The 22,165-nt window shown below is 39.8% G+C and overlaps 3 protein-coding genes across 4 annotated transcripts in view; 2 read left to right on the forward strand and 1 right to left on the reverse strand.

Annotated features, from left to right (window-relative positions):
- Positions 1–22,165, reverse strand: part of naaladl1 (N-acetylated alpha-linked acidic dipeptidase like 1) — a gene marked incomplete at its 5' end in the record, with an annotated part of 68,630 nt that overhangs the window by 15,773 nt on the left and 30,692 nt on the right. The gene's annotated exons all lie outside the window — the stretch shown is intronic.
- Positions 3,391–6,181, forward strand: LOC306697441 (uncharacterized protein). Of its 2 annotated transcripts, none has more exons than XR_013767123.1 (2): positions 3,391–3,469; positions 4,189–4,273. XR_013767123.1 is itself a non-coding variant. In XM_079161349.1 (2 exons), exons 1-2 carry the CDS (start codon positions 3,499–3,501, stop codon positions 5,133–5,135), a joined length of 1,119 nt encoding a protein of 372 aa, XP_079017475.1. In that variant the 5' UTR covers positions 3,422–3,498; the 3' UTR covers positions 5,136–6,181. The 2 variants fall into 2 exon arrangements, 1 of the variants encoding a protein (XP_079017475.1); XM_079161349.1 differs by having other exon boundaries at positions 3,422–3,670; positions 4,189–6,181.
- On the forward strand, positions 6,771–13,023 carry LOC306696904 (uncharacterized protein; the record flags this gene model as incomplete). Its single annotated transcript, XM_079160630.1, has 3 exons — positions 6,771–6,942; positions 9,037–9,355; positions 13,005–13,023. 3 exons carry the CDS (start codon positions 6,771–6,773, stop codon positions 13,021–13,023), a joined length of 510 nt encoding a protein of 169 aa, XP_079016756.1.

Here is a 22,165-nt window from a genome sequence, read left to right on the forward strand (position 1 = left end):
TAGTGAAGAATAGTTATTTTATGAGTGAGTTATACCATGTGAGAGGTGTTTCAATGTTTCATCTCACTGGCTGTAGATCGTTAATTAATGATTAATACCGTAGCTGATGGATACTGATGGTTTGATCAGTGGAGCTGCCTCATGTTGAACAAGCTGTGGTGGAATGTAACTACATTTACCTAAATACTGTATTGATGTACAACGTTTTGTCCTCAGATGGCTAAGATTTCATGGAAATTACTCATGAAATATTGAACATTAAAAAATAAAAATCAATTTGAAGGTATTTGATTCTGTCTATTTTAATTTTATGTTACATATACTTTACAGGCAAATATTGTACTTTTTAGTCCACTACATTTATTTGACAGCTATAGTTATTTGCTGATTAAGATTTTTATAAACCAAAATGTATAGTGCATTAAATATGATCTCTTGTTAAATGATGTGTCAGTGTGTGAACCTAGTAAAAATGAAATAGCTCCACCACAACTATCTGCAAGAACAATATAACACTTGTATATATATATATATATATATATATATATATATGATATTTAAATAACACTTCCAGTCAATCAACAACCAATGTAATGTTCCTGCTTCCCTTGTATCTATAGGCACATAGCTTTGACCTTTATCTTATGGTGGATGGTGAGAATTACAGGCTTTCACGTGTTTCTCATGTTTTCCTTTTTATACAACACAGGGCTGGTGGGTAGGATATAATAAATATGGTGTTTCAAATTCCCGTACAGTAGGCGGCGGTATGCACCTGCTATCAGTTTGATATCCACTATTCAAACTAGTAACCGAGAGAAGGAGCATAACATTAAAAAAGTAACTCGCTTGACTAGAAAGCGTATCATGAAGGAACCATAGGCAGTGATCACTACCCGATATTCCGTCAAATAAATATTTATACATCAGTAACGGAAGAAGACGGGTGGAAAATGGGTTTTTGGGAAAGCCAACTGGAAGAGATTTAAGGAAGAGAGTGATGTCATCTGAGTAAGATTAATGATGATATGCATATAGAAACTCTAAATGATATAACAGAAGGCATTATGACCGTTGCTCTAGAATCTAACATAAAAAGTAAAGGAAAAACAAGCAGAAAAGCAGTACCATGGTGGAACAATACTTATAAAGAGGCAATTAGAAATAGAGACAGGGCATTTAAGTTAATGTAAAGAACTCATAACTTTCAGTATCTGATACAGTTCAAAAAAGCTCAGGCATTAGTGAGAAAGACAATAAGGCAGACAAAAAGGACATTGGAGGAAGTTTTGTGTCGGGGAAAATCTAAATGGCTCATTATAATGTGGGCTTACAAAGTCTGGTGTGTCCTTGTTGTGTGAACTTCCTCTGACATTAAGCGCCACAGCTGTTTAGTCTATCCAAAAGAACACTCAGCACTGCTTTTAATGATAAATAAAGCTGTAGATAGCGTCAATACTTCATGGCGTCTTCTGATTATAAAAGTGACCTTTGTACTAGAACGAATTGTTCAATTGTTCAATTGCAATAAATGACATCTTTGGAAAGGTCTCACCAGATATGGGAAGGTCATTATTTGCAGATGATGGGGCCTTATGGAAAAAAGGAAGAAACTTGGAACATATTGTTAAAAAACTGCAAGAAGGGAAAAAACAAGTTGAAATATGGGGGAAGAAATGGGGATTTAAATTCTCATCTGAAAAAACGAAAGTAATGTTCTTTACGAGACGGAGAACATGGGGAAACTTTCAGCTGAATCTGTATGAAAACAAGTTAGAAATAGTTGAGTCATTGTGGTTTTTAGGAGTACACTTTGACAGTAGATTAACATGGAAAGACCACATTAAAAATGTTAGTGATAAGTGTATAAAAGATATAAATGTAATGAGATGTTTGGTAGGGTTGGACTGGGGAGCAAAGGTTGCATATGTGATACACATTTACAAAACTCTAATTAAATCCAGATTAGATTATAGTAGTATAGCATATGGTTCAGCAGCAGAAACCACACTTAAGCAGTTAGATGTTATCCAGACCAGGGCCCTCAGAATTTGTATAGGTGCAGTAAGAACATCACCTGTGTGCGCCATCCAAGTAGAGCAGGAGAAATGCCATTGTGTCTTCGCAGAAAACAACTGTTGATTAATTATTGGATAAATCTGAGCAGTCATGAAGATAATCATCCAACTAAAAAAGTATTACAGAAAGACATAAAGTACCAAAGACAAGTTTTGGTTGGATAGGAGAAGCAACAGCAAGAAGCCTAGGAGTCTCTGATATAGAGCTTTGCCCTACTGTCGGTAAGCCAATAACTCCTGTGTGGTTGCTTAAAGAACCAGAGGTGGACATGGAGTTGCTGCAAAATAAGCTAAGACGTAAAAATACTGATTTATTGAGTGAGTTCTATGAGTACACAGTTAGAAAATACCCAGAGTATGTGCATGTTTTTACCGATGGATCAAAAGATCCAGCTACAGACAGTACAGGATTTGCTGTTGCAGTTCCTAGTCACAAATTTGAAATATTTAAATGCACTTCAAATTTTTTAGCTGTGTATACAGTTGAATTGTATGCAATTTTTTTGGCCTTAGAGTGGGTTGAACAACACAGACCAGGCAAAGTCCTTATTTGCAGTGACTCCATGTATGCACTCTAGTCTGAAGTCAGGTATGTCCAATACTCGACAAGATCTGTTACTAAAAATAATGTCAAATCACTCTATAGAGCAATAGAACGAGGCACTGAAGTTATATTTATATGGATACCGGCCCATGTAGGTATCAGAAGAAATGAAAAAGTGGACAAACTAGCCAAACAAGCACTAAAGGAAAACAAAGTAGACATATGTATCATCCAAAGCAGAGGGAAAGGGCATCATCAGGAAAAATATCAACAAAGTATGGCAACAACATTGGGACCAGGAGATGAGGGGAGACACCTTCAATTCAGAATAATGTGAGCAGTGTAAGATACAGGGGAGGAAACAGGAGAGAAGAGGTTACAATATCAAGATTAAGAATAGGGCACAGCAGTCTACGCAGCACACTACACATGACAGGGAAGCATCCAACAGGTCTTTGTGAGCACTGCCAGGCAACAGAGACTGTACAACATGTTATCACCACCTGTATTAGACATAGTTCAGAAAGGAGGGGCATGCTGGGAAAAATGCAAAGACTAGGGACGAGAGGGAGAGAGCTGAATAATATACTGGAGTGGGGATCTAGTAATCTGGGAAGAAGGTGCTTAACAAACTGTTTGCGAGCAACGGGACTGATGGGGAAAGTTTAGTGAGAACATAGAAACTGACTGAAACCGAAAGATGGCAGTAATGCAAAGGAATGGATGCAAGCTGCCGTTAAACACCACAGAAGAAGAAGATGAAGAAGTAAACAACACAGCCGCTTGTAGCTTAAGGTGCTCGCACGTGTGGAGTTGGCTGGAAAACGATATCGTAGTCGTTGCGGAGGTAATTATTCCATTTGAGAGCAAACAACAATGTCGTCAGTTGAGTATTTGAGAGAGTTTGTCAACGAGCGACTATCTGCTGCTGCTGAAGAAATATTCAGAGTTTTTGAGAAAACTATCTTCGAGTACAAGGAAGAGATCGACCGCCAGCTCAGACTGTTGGATATCGTTTGGAAACCTGTAATAACGTTACACAGGATAGGTTTGTACAGTACAACTTCATCATTTTAATACCACTAAACAGAGGAATGCCACTTAATCCAAATTGTTTAAATGTGTACTGGTATTAATCAATGCTGCATTCACGTGGATTCAGTCAGATGGTAGACAGCAAATCAGATCTTTCTGTCATGATGGAATAAGATATATTTGATACAACTATTTCGTGACGAGTGTTTTATTTAATTATTCACAGACTGTAGCGTTATATAGCTAAAAAATGTGCTTTCTCTTAATAATCTTTTGCAAACTTCACCAACTATCTCCAGTGTGAGGGAGCAACTTAACATTCGGTTGCAAATTCTATTTAATCCAAAACAGATGCCGGTATTGTCTTCCGGGTTCACCTCATGTTACTTTCCTGTCCTCGTCCACTGTCATGATATCCGGTGTGCTGTCTGCCTGGTTTCATGTGAATTAACTGTTTGCATTTTCTTCTTCATCACTGTAGTATCCTATTGTCCTATTATCCTATTATTATGTTGCTTTCTGTCCCTCCAGAGCTCCCACAGCAACATGTCTGTAAGGAGGAGGAGCTTCTCTCTGACCAGCAGCTCTGTATTCAGGAGAGGAACTCCAGTCTGGACCAAGAGGACCCAGATCCTCCACAGATCAAAGAGGAACAGGAGGAACTCTGCACTAGTCAGGAGGGAGAGCAGCTTGAACTGCAGCAGGAGACTGAGACCTTCATCTGGACTCCTATTTATGAGGAAAGTAACCACACTGAACCAGAACCAACAAGAGACCACCAGCTCCTCTCCAACAACTCTCATGTAGCTGAGAGCCAAGATCAGAAAGGAAGCGAGCATGAAGACTCAGAATCAACTAGCGATTCAGAGCCAGAACCAAAGAAAAGACATCACGAAAACAGAAGTCACTGTAACGATATTAACAATTTGTCAAAGACTTGCAGTGATCCTCAAACAGGTAAATCACTTTTCCAATGTGACACGTGTGGAGAAACTTTCAAGTTCAGGTCGCATTTTCACAAACACTTGAGAACCCACTCAGATGAGAAGTCACATTCTTGCAGCTTCTGTGAGAAAAGATTCAGTAGGATATCCTCATTGAAGGCTCATATAAAAATCCACACAAGTGGGAAGCAGCATTGTTGCAAAACATGTGGAAAAGATTTTCAATATAGTTGTCACTTGATTGCCCACATGAGAACACACACAGGTGAGAAGCCGTATCCTTGCAAAACATGTGGAAGAGAGTTCAGACACAAAGGTTCCATATTGGTTCACATGAGAACACACACAGGTGAGAAGCCGTATTCTTGCAAAATATGTGGAAAAGATTTTGGACATCATAGTCACCTGATTGTCCACATGAGAACACACACAGATGAGAAGCCGTATTCTTGCAAAACATGTGGACAAGGGTTCAGATACAGAGGTGCCATGTTGGTTCACATGAGAAGAGCCCACACTGAGGAGGAGCCGTAACTCTGCAAGAGCTGCAGGAAGACATACTGTGATTGTCATCAATTGTCAAGGCATAAAAGATTGCATACAGACAAGTAGTCTTTTATTTGCAAAATACATGGGCGACAATTCAGTTCTTGAGTTCATAGTTCCTGCAAATGTTTGACCAATTAGATTTTTCTTTTGTTTATAGAATGTATTTACTTCAGTAATCTGAGTAGATTGTGAACAGTGATGTTTAGGCTGAGAGCCTCTCTGTATTGGTGAGTCAGTCATTTTGTCATCAGTACAACAGACAACTTTTCTTTTTTGTCTACATTTCATTTATTTTAATGTATTTTGTAATCTCATCAACTTGATGAAATAGTTTTGATTTTTAGAGTTGGCACACAAACACAAATTGTAGATGGTGTGCTACATGGTGCTGTGAAAGAATCAGCCTCAGCAATAGTAAGGAAAAGTGAATGAACAGTAAGGATCAGGGCTCAAAGGGAAGTGAGCAACAAAATGCTCTTTTTTGATCTCATGTATGTATTATAACAATGAAGCGTTGGGAGGTGATGATGTAAGAATACCAGATTCACACTGAGGTCTAAAGCTTTACCTATATTCTGTTCATCAAGGCTGCAGATGTGTCTCACTGACCTCAAGAGTAAAAGTAGTCCTAGTGAAGAATAGTTATTCTACGAGTGAGTTATACCATGTGAGAGGTGTTTCAATGTTTCATCTCACTGGCTGTAGATCGTTAATTAATGATTTAATACCGTAGCTGATGGATACTGATGGTTTGATCAGTGGAGCTGCCTCATGTTGAACAAGCTGTGGTGGAATGTAACTACATTTACCTAAATACTGTATTGATGAACAACGTTTTGTCCTCAGATGGCTAAGATTTCATGGAAATTACTCATGAAATATTGAACATTAAAAAAGAAAAATCAATTTGAAGGTATTTGTACTTTGATTCTGCCTACTTTCATTTTATGTTACATATACTTTACAGGCAAATATTGTACTTATTAGTCCACTACATTTATTTGACAGCTATAGTTATTTGCTGATTAAGATTTTTATCAATCAAAATGTATAGTGCATTAAATATGATCTCTTGTTAAATGATGTGTCAGTGTGTGAACCTAGTAAAAATGAAATAGCTCCACCATAACTATCTGCAAGAACAATATAACACTTATATATAAAAGATATTTAAATAACACTTCCACTCAATCAACAACCAATTTAATGTTCCTGCAGCCCTTGTATCTATAGGCACATAGCTTTGACGTTTCCTCTTATGGTGGATGGTGAGATTTACAGGCTTTCACGTGTTTCTCACGTTTTTCCTTTTTCAACAACACAGGGCTGGTGGGTAGGATATAATAAATATGGTGTTTCAAACTCCCGTACAGTAGGCTGCGGTATGCACCTGCTATCAGTTTATCCACTATTAAAACTGAGAGAAGAAGGAGCACAACATTAAAAAAGCAGAACGAAAAAAAGTAACTCGCTTCTACAGTCGGAACTTCACAGTGTGACATCCAGCGGAAGTAAACAACACAGCCGCTTGCAGCGTTCGCTGCTCGCACGTGTGGAGTTGGCTGGTGAACGATATGTAGTCATTGCGGAGGTAATTATTCCATTTGAGCGTAAACAACAATGTCGTCAGTTGAGTATTTGAGAGAGTTTGTCAACGAGCGACTATCTGCTGCTGCTGAAGAAATATTTGGAGTTTTTGAAAAAACTATCTTCGAGTACAAGAAAGAGATCGACCGTCAGAGCAAACTGTTGGATATCGTTTGGAAACCTGTAATAACGTTACACAGGATAGGTGAGTACAACTTCATCATTTTAATTCCACTAAACAGAGGAATGCCACTTAATCCAATTTGTTTAAGTGTGTACTGGTATTAATCAATGCTGCATTCACGTGGATTCAGGCACATACCTGCAAACTCGTCGCTTTTCTGCGAAATTCGCCGCTTTGAATCAAACTATATCATCCACGCGAGTCGTGTAGATCCGAATAGTTTTTTTTGGGGGGGGGGTGTCAACTGTCCAGCCAGCGCTTCTCTGATTGTCGTGATCTTTGCAAGACAACAGCTTTGATGTGTCTAGTCTTGGCCAATCGGCGTTAAGATGTCTACAACGGCTTCATTTCCCTCCGTCAATGTTCCTTTATGTTCCGTTACAGTTCAGACTTGCTGGGTTAAGGATAACGTGCACTGAATGCGGAACTTTGTCGACTGTTATCGTTCGTCATTATCGCGGTTTGGGAGGAAAAAACGTAACGTGATGAAACATGCGGGCCAGATACGGATGAGATGATGAGGTCAAAGAGCTTCAGGAAGAGGAGGCTGTTTGTGTTGCGCAGCTTGACGCAGGGCTGAGATGTGAAGGAGCTGGGCCTGGCTAAAGGTGGAGGTCTAAACAGACGTGAGTACAGCTTCCCGCTGTTAGTGTTTATAAATACATTGATAAGGCAGGGTATGCTGAATGCAGCCTCTGCTCCAAGGAGATGAACTACAGCAACAAGGGCTCACGTGCCCTCTGATCACACTGCCAGACACTGTTCACTGTAATGACCACAGCCAGTGTACTTCCAGTGCCACAGCAGTTGCTCCCAAGGGCCCTGAAGTAATGAGTGTTAAGGAGCCTGTACCTTCATCTCAGCGGGTTGCTAATGCAGAGGTGTGTATAGATTACAGCTATTATTCTACTCTTGATAAACTACCGTAGCCAGAGTAGATTATCATTTTAATTTAACTGGATTGAATTCATATTAATTACAAATAGAAGATGGGCCACAATTCTAACAGCGGTACAGTAACAGTAGAAGTTAATAGTAAGCCATACAGTAACAGGGTTTAATGAAAACTAATCACTTTATTTTGTATAGGCGATGGTTCTCGCTATCTTTGTTTTTATATGACTACAACTTTTGAAAATGAGACCTCGGTCTATATGTATTTTGTCTAAATAAAGGTTAATAATAATAGAGCTGAAATACCGATTAACCACTGAATAATAAAGTCGTTTTTTGCTTAAAGTAAATGTCCTATCACTCAATTTTCTTCTCAGAGTAAACCATTATGCTACATTTTAAAAATCATTTTTTTTAACACCTTTTCACCTCTGAGTTTACAGGTATGCAGGCAGATGGTAGACAGCAAATCAGATTTTTTTCGCATGATGGAATAAGATATATTTGATTCAACTATTTAGTGACTACTGTTTTATTTAATTATTCACAGACTGTAGCGTTATATAGCTAAAAAAATTAGCTTTCTCTTAATAATCTTTTGCAACTATCTCCAGTGTGAGGGAGCTACGTAACATTCGGTTGCAAATTCTATTTAATCCAAAACCGGTGCCGGTATTCTCTTCCGGGGTCTTCTACGTGACACACGTTTGCACAAAACAGGCTCCAAAGACGATTATGTGTTTTTTTTTACCAACTTTAATATTTCAAAGGAAGAGCAACGTGCTCCCTTCCTGTTTCAACACATAAACAACAAGCGACGTTTCAAACTCGAGTGGACTCGTTTCGTGTAAAGACTCTCCAACGTGGAATCCGGTATGTTTTGACCATAGACTGTAAATGAGAAGGTTTGACACTGTAATGAAAAACTAAACAATGCAGCATTCATGAGAACAGCTACGTGTTCCCTTTCTATTGTCAACAGCTGCCATAACTACGACAACAACAGACTTATTCGGCTAAAAGTCGCCAGTTAACATGGTCCCTTGTTAAACCGTAACACCGGTATTCTCTTCCGGGTTCACCTCATTTTACCGTCCTGTCCTCGTCCACTGCCATGATATCCGATGTGCTGTATGCCTGGTTTCATGTGAATGCACTGTTTGCATTTTCTTCTTCACCATCACTGTAGTATCCTATTCATGTTGCTCTCTGTCCCTCCAGAGCTCCCACAGCAACATGTCTGTAAGGAGGAGGAGCTTCTCTCTGACCAGCAGCTCTGTATTCAGGAGAGGAACTCCAGTCTGGACCAAGAGGACCCAGATCCAACACAGATTAAAGAGGAACAGGAGGAACTCGAACCGAAGGAGGAGGGAGAGCAGCTTGAACTGCAGCAGGAGACTGAGACCTTCATGTTGACTCCTATTTATGAGGAAAGTAACCACACTGAACCAAAACCAACAAGAGACCACCAGCTCCTCTCCAACAACTCTCATGTAGCTGAGAGCCAAGATCAGAAAGGAAGCGAGCATGAAGACTCAGAGTCAACTAGCGATTCAGAGCCAGAACCAAAGAAAAGACATCACGAAAACAGAAGTCACTGTAACAATATTAACAACTTGTCAAAGACTTACAGTGATCCTCAAACAGGTAAATCACTTTTCCAATGTGACACGTGTGGAGAAGCTTTCAAGTTCAGGTCGCATTTCAACAAACACCTGAGAACCCACTCAGATGAGAAGTCACATTCTTGCAGCTTCTGTGAGAAAAGATTCAGTAAGATATCCTCATTGAAGGCTCATATAAAAATCCACACAAGTGACAAGCAGCATTCTTGCAAAATATGTGGAAAAGATTTTGGAAGTAGTGGTCACCTGATAGAACACATGAGAACACACACAGGTAAGAAGCCGTTTTCTTGCAAAACATGTGGAAAAGATTTTCGAGGTAGTGGTCACTTGAATGTCCACATGAGAACACACACAGGTGAGAAGCCGTATTCTTGCAAAACATGTGGAAAATATTTTCGATCTAGTAGTCACTTGAATGTCCACATGAGAACACACACAGGTGAGAAGCCGTATTCTTGCCAAACATGTGGAAAATATTTTCGATCTAGTAGTCACTTGAATGTCCACATGAGAACACACACAGGTGAGAAGCCGTATTCTTGCAAAACATGTGGAAAAGATTTTGGATATAGCAGTGAGTTGATGGTCCACATGAGAACACACACAGGTGAGAAGCCGTATTCTTGCCAAACATGTGGAAAAGATTTTGGACGTAGTAGTCACTTGATTGTCCACATGAGAACACACACAGGTGAGAAGCCGTATTCTTGCAAAACATGTGGAAAAGATTTTGGACAAAGTAGTGTCTTGATTTCCCACATGAGAACACACACAGGTGAGAAGCCGTATTCTTGCCAAACATGTGGAAAAGATTTTGGACGTAGTAATCACTTGATGGTCCACATGAGAACACACACAGGTGAGAAGCCGTATTCTTGCCAAACATGTGGAAAAGATTTTGGAGAAAATAGTAACTTGATAGGACACATGAGAACACACACAGGTGAGAAGCCGTATTCTTGCAAAACATGTGGACAAGGGTTCAGATACAGAGGTGCCATGTTGGTTCACATGAGAACACACACGGGTGAGAAGCCGTATTCTTGCAAAACATGTGGACAAGAGTTCAAACACAGAGGTTCCATGTTGGTTCACATGAGAACACACACAGGTGAGAAGCCGTATTCTTGCAAAACATGTGAACAAGAGTTCAGACACAGAGGTTCCATGTTGATTCACATGAGAACACACACGGGTGAGAAGCCATATTCTTGCAAAACATGTGGAGAAGATTTTCGATCTCGTAGTAATTTGATGGTCCACATGAGAAAACACACAGGTGGGAAGCCGTATTCTTGCAAAACATGTGGACAAGGGTTCGGATACAGAGGTGCCATGTTGGTTCACATGAGAAGAGCCCACATTGGGGAGGAGCCTTAACTCTGCAAGACCTGCAGGAAGACATACTGTGATTGTCATCAATTGTCAAGGCATAGAAGATTACATACAGACAAGTAGTCTTTTATTTGCAAAATACATGGGCGACAATTCAGTTCTTGTGTTCATAGTTCCTGCAAATATTTTACCAATTTGATTTTTCTTTTGTTTATAGAATGTATTTACTTCAGTAATCTGAGTAGATTGTGAACAGTGATGTTTAGGCTGAGAGCCTCTCTGTATTGTTGAGTCAGTCATTTTGTCATCAGTACAATAGACAACTTTTCTTTTTTGTCTACATTTCATTTATTTTAATGTATTTTGTAATCTCATCAACTTGATGAAATAGTTTTGGATTTTAGAGGTGGCACACAAACACAAATTGTAGATGGTGTGCTACATGGTGCTGTGAAAGAATCAGCCTCAGCAATAGTAAGGAAAAGTGAATGAACAGTAAGGATCAGGGCTCAAAGGGAAGTGAGCAACAAAATGCTCTTTTTTGATCTCATGTATGTATTATAACAATGAAGCGTTGGGAGGTGATGATGTAAGAATAGCAGATTCACACTGAGGTCTAAAGCTTTACGTATATTCTGTTCATCAAGGCTGCAGATGTGTCTCACTGACCTCAAGAGTAAAAGTAGTCCTAGTGAAGAATAGTTATTCTACGAGTGAGTTATACCATGTGAGAGGTGTTTCAATGTTTCATCTCACTGGCTGTAGATCGTTAATTAATGATTAATACCGTAGCTGATGGATGCTGATGGTTTGATCAGTGGAGCTGCCTCATGTTGAACAAGCTGTGGTGGAATGTAACTACATTTACCTAAATACTGTGTTGATGAACAACGTTTTGTCCTCAGATGGCTAAGATTTCATGGAAATTACTCATGAAATATTGAACATTAAAAAAGAAAAATCAATTTGAAGATATTTGTTCTTTGATTCTGCCTACTTTCATCTTATGTTACATATACTTTTAAAGGCAAATATTGTACTTTTTAGTCCACTATATTTATTTGACAGCTATAGTTATTTGCTGATTAAGATTTTTATAAACAAAAATGTATAGTGAATTAAATATGATCTCTTGTTAAATGATGTGTCAGTGTGTGAACCTAGTAAAAATGAAATAGCTCCACCATAACTATCTGCAAGAACAATATAACACTTATGTATATAAAATATATTTAAATAACACTTCCGCTCAATCAATAAACCATGTAATGTTCCTGCAGCCTTTGTATCTGTAGGCACATAGCTTTGACTTTCCTCTTATGGTGGATGGTGAGAATTACAGGCTTTCACGTGTTTCTCACGTTTTCCTTTTTAAACAACACAGGGCTGGTGGGTAGGATATAATACATATGGTGTTTAAAACTCCCGTACAGTAGGCGGCGGTATGCACCTGCTATCAGTTTGTTATCCACTATTCAAACTATTCAAACCGAGAGAAGAAGGAGCACAACATTAAAAAAGCGGAACGAGTAAAAGCAACTCGCTTCTACAGTCGGAACTTTACAGTGTGACATCCAGCAGAAGTAAACAACACAGCCGCTTGCAGCGTTCGCTGCTCGCACGTGTGGAGTTGGCTGGAAAACGATATCGTAGTCATTGCGGAGGTAATTGTTCAATTTGAGCGTAAACAATGTCGTCAGTTGAGTATTTGAGAGAGTTTGTCAACGAGCGACTATCTGCTGCTGCTGAAGAAATATTCAGAGTTTTTGAGAAAACTATCTTCGAGTACAAGAAAGAGATCGACCGTCAGAGCAAACTGTTGGATATCGTTTGGAAACCTGTAATACAGTTACACAGGATAGGTGAGTACAACTTCATCATTTTAAATCCACTAAACAGAGGAATGACACTTAATCCAAATTGTTTAAATGTGTACTGGTATTAATCAATGCTGCATTCACGTGGATTCAGGCACATACCTGCAAACTCGTTGCTTTTCTGCGAAATTCGCCGCTTTGAATCAAAATATATCATCCACGCGAGTCGTGTAGATCCGAATAGTTTTTTTTGGGGGGGGGGGTGTCAACTGTCCAGCCAGCGCTTCTCTGATTGTCGTGATCTTTGCAAGAGAACAGCTTTGATGTGTCTAGTCTTGGCCAATCGGCGTTAAGATGTCTACAACGGCTTCATTTCCCTCCGTCAATGTTCCGTTATGTTCCGTTTCAGTTCAGACTTGCTGGGTTAAGAATAACGTGCACTGAATGCGGAACTTTGTCGACTGTTATCGTTCGTCATTATCGCGGTTTGAGAGGAAAAAACGTAACGTGATGAAACATGCGGGCCAGATACTGATGAGATGATGAGGTCAAAGAGCTTCAGGAAGAGGAGGCTGTTTGTGTTGCGCAGCTTGACGCAGGGCTGAGATGTGAAGGAGCTGGGCCTGGCTAAAGGTGGAGGTCTAAACAGACGTGAGTACAGCTTCCCGCTGTTAGTGTTTATAAATACATTGATAAGGCAGGGTATGCTGAATGCAGCCTCTGCTCCAAGGAGATGAACTACAGCAACAAGGGCTCACGTGCCCTCTGATCACACTGCCAGACACTGTTCACTGTAATGACCACAGCCAGTGTACTTCCAGTGCCACAGCAGTTGCTCCCAAGGGCCCTGAAGTAATGAGTGTTAAGGAGCCTGTACCTTCATCTCAGCGGGTTGCTAATGCAGAGGTGTGTATAGATTACAGCTATTATTCTACTCTTGATAAACTACCGTAGCCAGAGTAGATTATCATTTTAATTTAACTGGATTGAATTCATATTAATTACAAATAGAAGATGGGCCACAATTCTAACAGCGGTACAGTAACAGTAGAAGTTAATAGTAAGCCATACAGTAACAGGGTTTAATGAAAACTAATCACTTTATTTTGTATAGGCGATGGTTCTCGCTATCTTTGTTTTTATATGACTACAACTTTTGAAAATGAGACCTCGGTCTATATGTATTTTGTCTAAATAAAGGTTAATAATAATAGAGCTGAAATACCGATTAACCACTGAATAATAAAGTCGTTTTTTGCTTAAAGTAAATGTCCTATCACTCAATTTTCTTCTCAGAGTAAACCATTATGCTACATTTTAAAAATCATTTTTTTTAACACCTTTTCACCTCTGAGTTTACAGGTATGCAGGCAGATGGTAGACAGCAAATCAGATTTTTTTCGCATGATGGAATAAGATATATTTGATTCAACTATTTAGTGACTACTGTTTTATTTAATTATTCACAGACTGTAGCGTTATATAGCTAAAAAAATTAGCTTTCTCTTAATAATCTTTTGCAACTATCTCCAGTGTGAGGGAGCTACGTAACATTCGGTTGCAAATTCTATTTAATCCAAAACCGGTGCCGGTATTCTCTTCCGGGGTCTTCTACGTGACACACGTTTGCACAAAACAGGCTCCAAAGACGATTATGTGTTTTTTTTTACCAACTTTAATATTTCAAAGGAAGAGCAACGTGCTCCCTTCCTGTTTCAACACATAAACAACAAGCGACGTTTCAAACTCGAGTGGACTCGTTTCGTGTAAAGACTCTCCAACGTGGAATCCGGTATGTTTTGACCATAGACTGTAAATGAGAAGGTTTGACACTGTAATGAAAAACTAAACAATGCAGCATTCACGAGAACAGCTACGTGTTCTCTTTCTATTGTCAACAGCTGCCATAACTACGACAACAACAGACTTATTCGGCTAAAAGTCGCCAGTTAACATGGTCCCTTGTTAAACCGTAACACCGGTATTGTCTTCCGGGTTCACCTCATTTTACCGTCCTGTCCTCGTCCACTGCCATGATATCCGATGTGCTGTATGCCTGGTTTCATGTGAATGCACTGTTTGCATTTTCTTCTTCACCATCACTGTAGTATCCTATTTATGTTGCTCTCTGTCCCTCCAGAGCTCCCACAGCAACATGTCTGTAAGGAGGAGGAGGTTCTCTCTGACCAGCAGCTCTGTATTCAGGAGAGGAACTCCAGTCTGGACCAAGAGGACCCAGATCCAACACAGATTAAAGAGGAACAGGAGGAACTCGAACCGAAGGAGGAGGGAGAGCAGCTTGAACTGCAGCAGGAGACTGAGACCTTCATGTTGACTCCTATTTATGAGGAAAGTAACCACACTGAACCAAAACCAACAAGAGACCACCAGCTCCTCTCCAACAACTCTCATGTAGCTGAGAGCCAAGATCAGAAAGGAAGCGAGCATGAAGACTCAGAATCAACTAGCGATTCAGAGCCAGAACCAAAGAAAAGACATCACGAAAACAGAAGTCACTGTAACTATATTAACAACTTGTCAAAGACTTACAGTGATCCTCAAACAGGTAAATCACTTTTCCAATGTGACACGTGTGGAGAAGCTTTCAAGTTCAGGTCGCATTTCAACAAACACCTGAGAACCCACTCAGATGAGAAGTCACATTCTTGCAGCTTCTGTGAGAAAAGATTCAGTAAGATATCCTCATTGAAGGCTCATGTAAAAATCCACACAAGTGACAAGCAGCATTCTTGCAAAATATGTGGAAAAGATTTTGGAAGTAGTGGTCACCTGATTGTCCACATGAGAACACACACAGGTGAGAAGCCGTTTTCTTGCCAAACATGTGGAAAAGATTTTGGACGTAGTAATCACTTGATGGTCCACATGAGAACACACACAGGTGAGAAGCCATTTTCTTGCAAAACATGTGGAAAAGATTTTCGAGGTAGTGGTCACCTGATGGTCCACATGAGAACACACACAGGTGAGAAGCCATTTTCTTGCAAAACATGTGGAAAAGATTTTGGATATAGCAGTGAGTTGATGGTCCACATGAGAACACACACAGGTGAGAAGCCGTATTCTTGCCAAACATGTGGAAAAGATTTTGGACGTAGTAATCACTTGATGGTCCACGTGAGAACACACACAGGTGAGAAGCCGTATTCTTGCCAAACATGTGGAAAATATTTTCGATCTAGTAGTCACTTGATTGTCCACATGAGAACACACACAGGTGAGAAGCCGTATTCTTGCCAAACATGTGGAAAAGATTTTGGACGTAGTAATCACTTGATGGTCCACATGAGAACACACACAGGTGAGAAGCCGTATTCTTGCCAAACATGTGGAAAAGATTTTGGAAAAAATAGTAACTTGATAGAACACATGAGAACACACACAGGTGAGAAGCCGTATTCTTGCAAAACATGTGGACAAGGGTTCAGATACAGAGGTGCCATGTTGGTTCACATGAGAACACACACGGGTGAGAAGCCGTATTCTTGCAAAACATGTGGACAAGAGTTCAAACACAGAGGTTCCATGTTGGTTCACATGAGAACACACACAGGTGAGAAGCCGTATTCTTGCAAAACATGTGAACAAGAGTTCAGACACAGAGGTTCCATGTTGATTCACATGAGAACACACACGGGTGAGAAGCCATATTCTTGCAAAACATGTGGAGAAGATTTTCGATCTCGTAGTAATTTGATGGTCCACATGAGAACACACACAGGTGAGAAGCCGTATTCTTGCAAAACATGTGGACAAGGGTTCGGATACAGAGGTGCCATGTTGGTTCACATGAGAAGAGCCCACATTGGGGAGGAGCCTTAACTCTGCAAGACCTGCAGGAAGACATACTGTGATTGTCATCAATTGTCAAGGCATAGAAGATTACATACAGACAAGTAGTCTTTTATTTGCAAAATACATGGGCGACAATTCAGTTCTTGTGTTCATAGTTCCTGCAAATATTTTACCAATTTGATTTTTCTTTTGTTTATAGAATGTATTTACTTCAGTAATCTGAGTAGATTGTGAACAGTGATGTTTAGGCTGAGAGCTTCTCTGTATTGTTGAGTCAGTCATTTTGTCATCAGTACAATAGACAACTTTTCTTTTTTGTCTACATTTCATTTATTTTAATGTATTTTGTAATCTCATCAACTTGATGAAATAGTTTTGGATTTTAGAGGTGGCACACAAACACAAATTGTAGATGGTGTGCTACATGGTGCTGTGAAAGAATCAGCCTCAGCAATAGTAAGGAAAAGTGAATGAACAGTAAGGATCAGGGCTCAAAGGGAAGTGAGCAACAAAATGCTCTTTTTTGATCTCATGTATGTATTATAACAATGAAGCGTTGGGAGGTGATGATGTAAGAATAGCAGATTCACACTGAGGTCTAAAGCTTTACGTATATTCTGTTAATCAAGGCTGCAGATCTGTCTCACTGACCTCAAGAGTAAAAGTAGTCCTAGTGAAGAATAGTTATTCTACGAGTGAGTTATACCATGTGAGAGGTGTTTCAATGTTTCATCTCACTGGCTGTAGATCGTTAATTAATGATTTAATACCGTAGCTGATGGATGCTGATGGTTTGATCAGTGGAGCTGCCTCATGTTGAACAAGCTGTGGTGGAATGTAACTACATTTACCTAAATACTGTGTTGATGAACAACGTTTTGTCCTCAGATGGCTAAGATTTCATGGAAATTACTCATGAAATATTGAACATTAAAAAAGAAAAATCAATTTGAAGATATTTGTTCTTTGATTCTGCCTACTTTCATCTTATGTTACATATACTTTTAAAGGCAAATATTGTACTTTTTAGTCCACTATATTTATTTGACAGCTATAGTTATTTGCTGATTAAGATTTTTATAAACAAAAATGTATAGTGAATTAAATATGATCTCTTGTTAAATGATGTGTCAGTGTGTGAACCTAGTAAAAATGAAATAGCTCCACCATAACTATCTGCAAGAACAATATAACACTTATGTATATAAAATATATTTAAATAACACTTCCACTCAATCAATAAACCATGTAATGTTCCTGCAGCCTTTGTATCTGTAGGCACATAGCTTTGACTTTCCTCTTATGGTGGATGGTGAGAATTACAGGCTTTCACGTGTTTCTCACGTTTTCCTTTTTAAACAACACAGGGCTGGTGGGTAGGATATAATACATATGGTGTTTAAAACTCCCGTACAGTAGGCGGCGGTATGCACCTGCTATCAGTTTGTTATCCACTATTCAAACTATTCAAACCGAGAGAAGAAGGAGCACAACATTAAAAAAGCGGAACGAGTAAAAGCAACTCGCTTCTACAGTCGGAACTTTACAGTGTGACATCCAGCAGAAGTAAACAACACAGCCGCTTGCAGCGTTCGCTGCTCGCACGTGTGGAGTTGGCTGGAAAACGATATCGTAGTCATTGCGGAGGTAATTGTTCAATTTGAGCGTAAACAATGTCGTCAGTTGAGTATTTGAGAGAGTTTGTCAACGAGCGACTATCTGCTGCTGCTGAAGAAATATTCAGAGTTTTTGAGAAAACTATCTTCGAGTACAAGAAAGAGATCGACCGTCAGAGCAAACTGTTGGATATCGTTTGGAAACCTGTAATACAGTTACACAGGATAGGTGAGTACAACTTCATCATTTTAAATCCACTAAACAGAGGAATGACACTTAATCCAAATTGTTTAAATGTGTACTGGTATTAATCAATGCTGCATTCACGTGGATTCAGGCACATACCTGCAAACTCGTTGCTTTTCTGCGAAATTCGCCGCTTTGAATCAAAATATATCATCCACGCGAGTCGTGTAGATCCGAATAGTTTTTTTTTGGGGGGGGGGGTGTCAACTGTCCAGCCAGCGCTTCTCTGATTGTCGTGATCTTTGCAAGAGAACAGCTTTGATGTGTCTAGTCTTGGCCAATCGGCGTTAAGATGTCTACAACGGCTTCATTTCCCTCCGTCAATGTTCCGTTATGTTCCGTTACAGTTCAGACTTGCTGGGTTAAGGATAACGTGCACTGAATGCGGAACTATGTCGACTGTTATCGTTCGTCATTATCGCGGTTTGAGAGGAAAAAACGTAACGTGATGAAACATGCGGGCCAGATACTGATGAGATGATGAGGTCAAAGAGCTTCAGGAAGAGGAGGCTGTTTGTGTTGCGCAGCTTGACGCAGGGCTGAGATGTGAAGGAGCTGGGCCTGGCTAAAGGTGGAGGTCTAAACAGACGTGAGTACAGCTTCCCGCTGTTAGTGTTTTTAAATACATTGATAAGGCAGGGTATGCTGAATGCAGCCTCTGCTCCAAGGAGATGAACTACAGCAACAAGGGCTCACGTGCCCTCTGATCACACTGCCAGACACTGTTCATTGTAATGACCACAGCCAGTGTACTTCCAGTGCCACAGCAGTTGCTCCCAAGGGCCCTGAAGTAATGAGTGTTAAGGAGCCTGTACCTTCATCTTAGCGGGTTGCTAATGCAGAGGTGTGTATAGATTACAGCTATTATTCTACTCTTGATAAACTACCATAGCCAGAGTAGATTATCATTTTAATTTAACTGGATTGAATTCATATTAATTGCAAATAGAAGATGGGCCACAATTCTAACAGCGGTACAGTAACAGTAGAAGTTAATAGTAAGCCATACAGTAACAGGGTTTAATGAAATTTAATCACTTTATTTTGTATAGGCGATGGTTCTCGCTATCTTTGTTTTTATATGACTACAACTTTTGAAAATGAGACCTCGGTCTATATGTATTTTGTCTAAATAAAGGTTAATAATAATAATAATAGAGCTGAAATACCGATTAACCACTGAATAATAAAGTTGTTTTTTGCTTAAAGTAAATGTCCTATCACTCAATTTTCTTCTCAGAGTAAACCATTATGCTACATTTTAAAAATCATTTTTTTAACACCTTTTCACCTCTGAGTTTACAGGTATGCAGGCAGATGGTAGAGAGCAAATCAGATTTTTTTCGCATGATGGAATAAGATATATTTGATTCAACTATTTAGTGACTACTGTTTTATTTAATTATTCACAGACTGTAGCGTTATATAGCTAAAAAAAATAGCTTTCTCTTAATAATCTTTTGCAACTATCTCCAGTGTGAGGGAGCTACGTAACATTCGGTTGCAAATTCTATTTAATCCAAAACCGGTGCCGGTATTCTCTTCCGGGGTCTTCTACGTGACACACGTTTGCACAAAACAGGCTCCAAAGACAATTATGTGTTTTTTTTACCAACTTTAATATTTCAAAGGAAGAGCAACGTGCTCCCTTCCTGTTTCAACACATAAACAACAAGCGACGTTTCAAACTCGAGTGGACTCGTTTCGTGTAAAGACTCTCCAACGTGGAATCCGGTATGTTTTGACCATAGACTGTAAATGAGAAGGTTTGACACTTTAATGAAAAACTAAACAATGCAGCATTCACAAGAACAGCTACGTGTTCTCTTTCTATTGTCAACAGCTGCCATAACTACGACAACAACAGACTTATTCGGCTAAAAGTCGCCAGTTAACATGGTCCCTTGTTAAACCGTAACACCGGTATTGTCTTCCGGGTTCACCTCATTTTACCGTCCTGTCCTCGTCCACTGCCATGATATCCGGTGTGCTGTATGCCTGGTTTCATGTGAATGAATGCACTGTTTGCATTTTCTTCTTCACCATCACAGTCGTATCCTATTTATGTTGCTCTCTGTCCCTCCAGAGCTCCCACAGCAACATGTCTGTAAGGAGGAGGAGGTTCTCTCTGACCAGCAGCTCTGTATTCAGGAGAGGAACTCCAGTCTGGACCAAGAGGACCCAGATCCAACACAGATTAAAGAGGAACAGGAGGAACTCGAACTGAAGCAGGAGGGAGAGCAGCTTGAACTGCAGCAGGAGACTGAGACCTTCATGTTGACTCCTATTTATGAGGAAAGTAACCACACTGAACCAAAACCAACAAGAGACCACCAGCTCCTCTCCAACAACTCTCATGTAGCTGAGAGCCAAGATCAGAAAGGAAGCGAGCATGAAGACTCAGAATCAACTAGCGATTCAGAGCCAGAACCAAAGAAAAGACATCACGAAAACAGACGTCACTGTAACGATATTAACAACTTGTCAAAGACTTGCAGTGATCCTCAAACAGGTAAATCACTTTTCCAATGTGACACGTGTGGAGAAGCTTTCAAGTTCAGGTCGCATTTCAACAAACACCTGAGAACCCACTCAGATGAGAAGTCACATTCTTGCAGCTTCTGTGAGAAAAGATTCAGTAAGATATCCTCATTGAAGGCTCATATAAAAATCCACACAAGTGACAAGCAGCATTCTTGCAAAACATGTGGAAAAGATTTTCGATCTCGTAGTCACTTGATGGTCCACATGAGAACACACACAGGTGAGAAGCCGTTTTCTTGCAAAACATGTGGAAAAGATTTTGGATATAGCAGTGACTTGATTGTCCACATGAGAACACACACAGGTGAGAAGCCGTTTTCTTGCAAAACATGTGGAAAAGATTTTCGATCTCGTAGTCACTTGATGGTCCACATGAGAACACACACAGGTGAGAGGCCATATTCTTGCCAAACATGTGGAAACGATTTTGGACGTAGTAGTCAGTTGATGGTCCACATGAGAACACACACAGGTGAGAAGCCGTATTCTTGCAAAACATGTGGACAAGAGTTCAGACACGGAGGTTCCATGTTGGTTCACATGAGAACACACACAGGTGAGAAGCCGTATTCTTGCAAAACATGTGGAGAAGATTTTCGATCTAGTAGTAATTTGATGGTCCACATGAGAACACACACAGGTGAGAAGCCGTATTCTTGCCAAACATGTGGAAAAGCTTTTGGACAAAGTAGTAACTTGATAGAACACATGAGAACACACACAGGTGAGAAGCCGTATTCTTGCAAAACATGTGGACAAGAGTTCAGACACGGAAGTTCCATGTTGGTTCACATGAGAACACACACAGGTGAGAAGCCGTATTCTTGCAAAACATGTGGACAAGAGTTCAGATACAGAGGTGCTATATTGGTTCACATGAGAAGAGCCCACAATGAGGAGGAGCCGTAACTCTGCAAGAGCTGCAGGAAGACATACTGTGATTGGCATCAATTGTCAAGGCATAATAGATTGCACACAGACAAGTAGCCTTGTATGGAATAGCCTGCCATGGAAGACAGTTCAGTTCTGTTGTTCATAGTTCCTGCAAATATTTTACCAATTTGATTTTTCTTTTGTTTATAGAATGTATTTACTTCAGTAATCTGAGTAGATTGTGAACAGTAATGTTTAGGCTGAGAGCCTCTCTGTATTGTTGAGTCAGTCATTTTGTCATCAGTACAATAGACAACTTTTCTTTTTTGTCTACATTTCATTTATTTTAATGTATTTTGTAATCTCATCAACTTGATGAAATAGTTTTGGATTTTAGAGGTTGCACACAAACACAAATTGTAGATGGTGTGCTACATGGTGCTGTGAAAGAATCAGCCTCAGCAATAGTAAGGA

The sequence above is a fragment of the Pholis gunnellus genome, assembly GCF_910591455.1.
Source record: "Pholis gunnellus genome assembly, chromosome: 6".
NCBI lineage: Eukaryota > Metazoa > Chordata > Actinopteri > Perciformes > Pholidae > Pholis > Pholis gunnellus.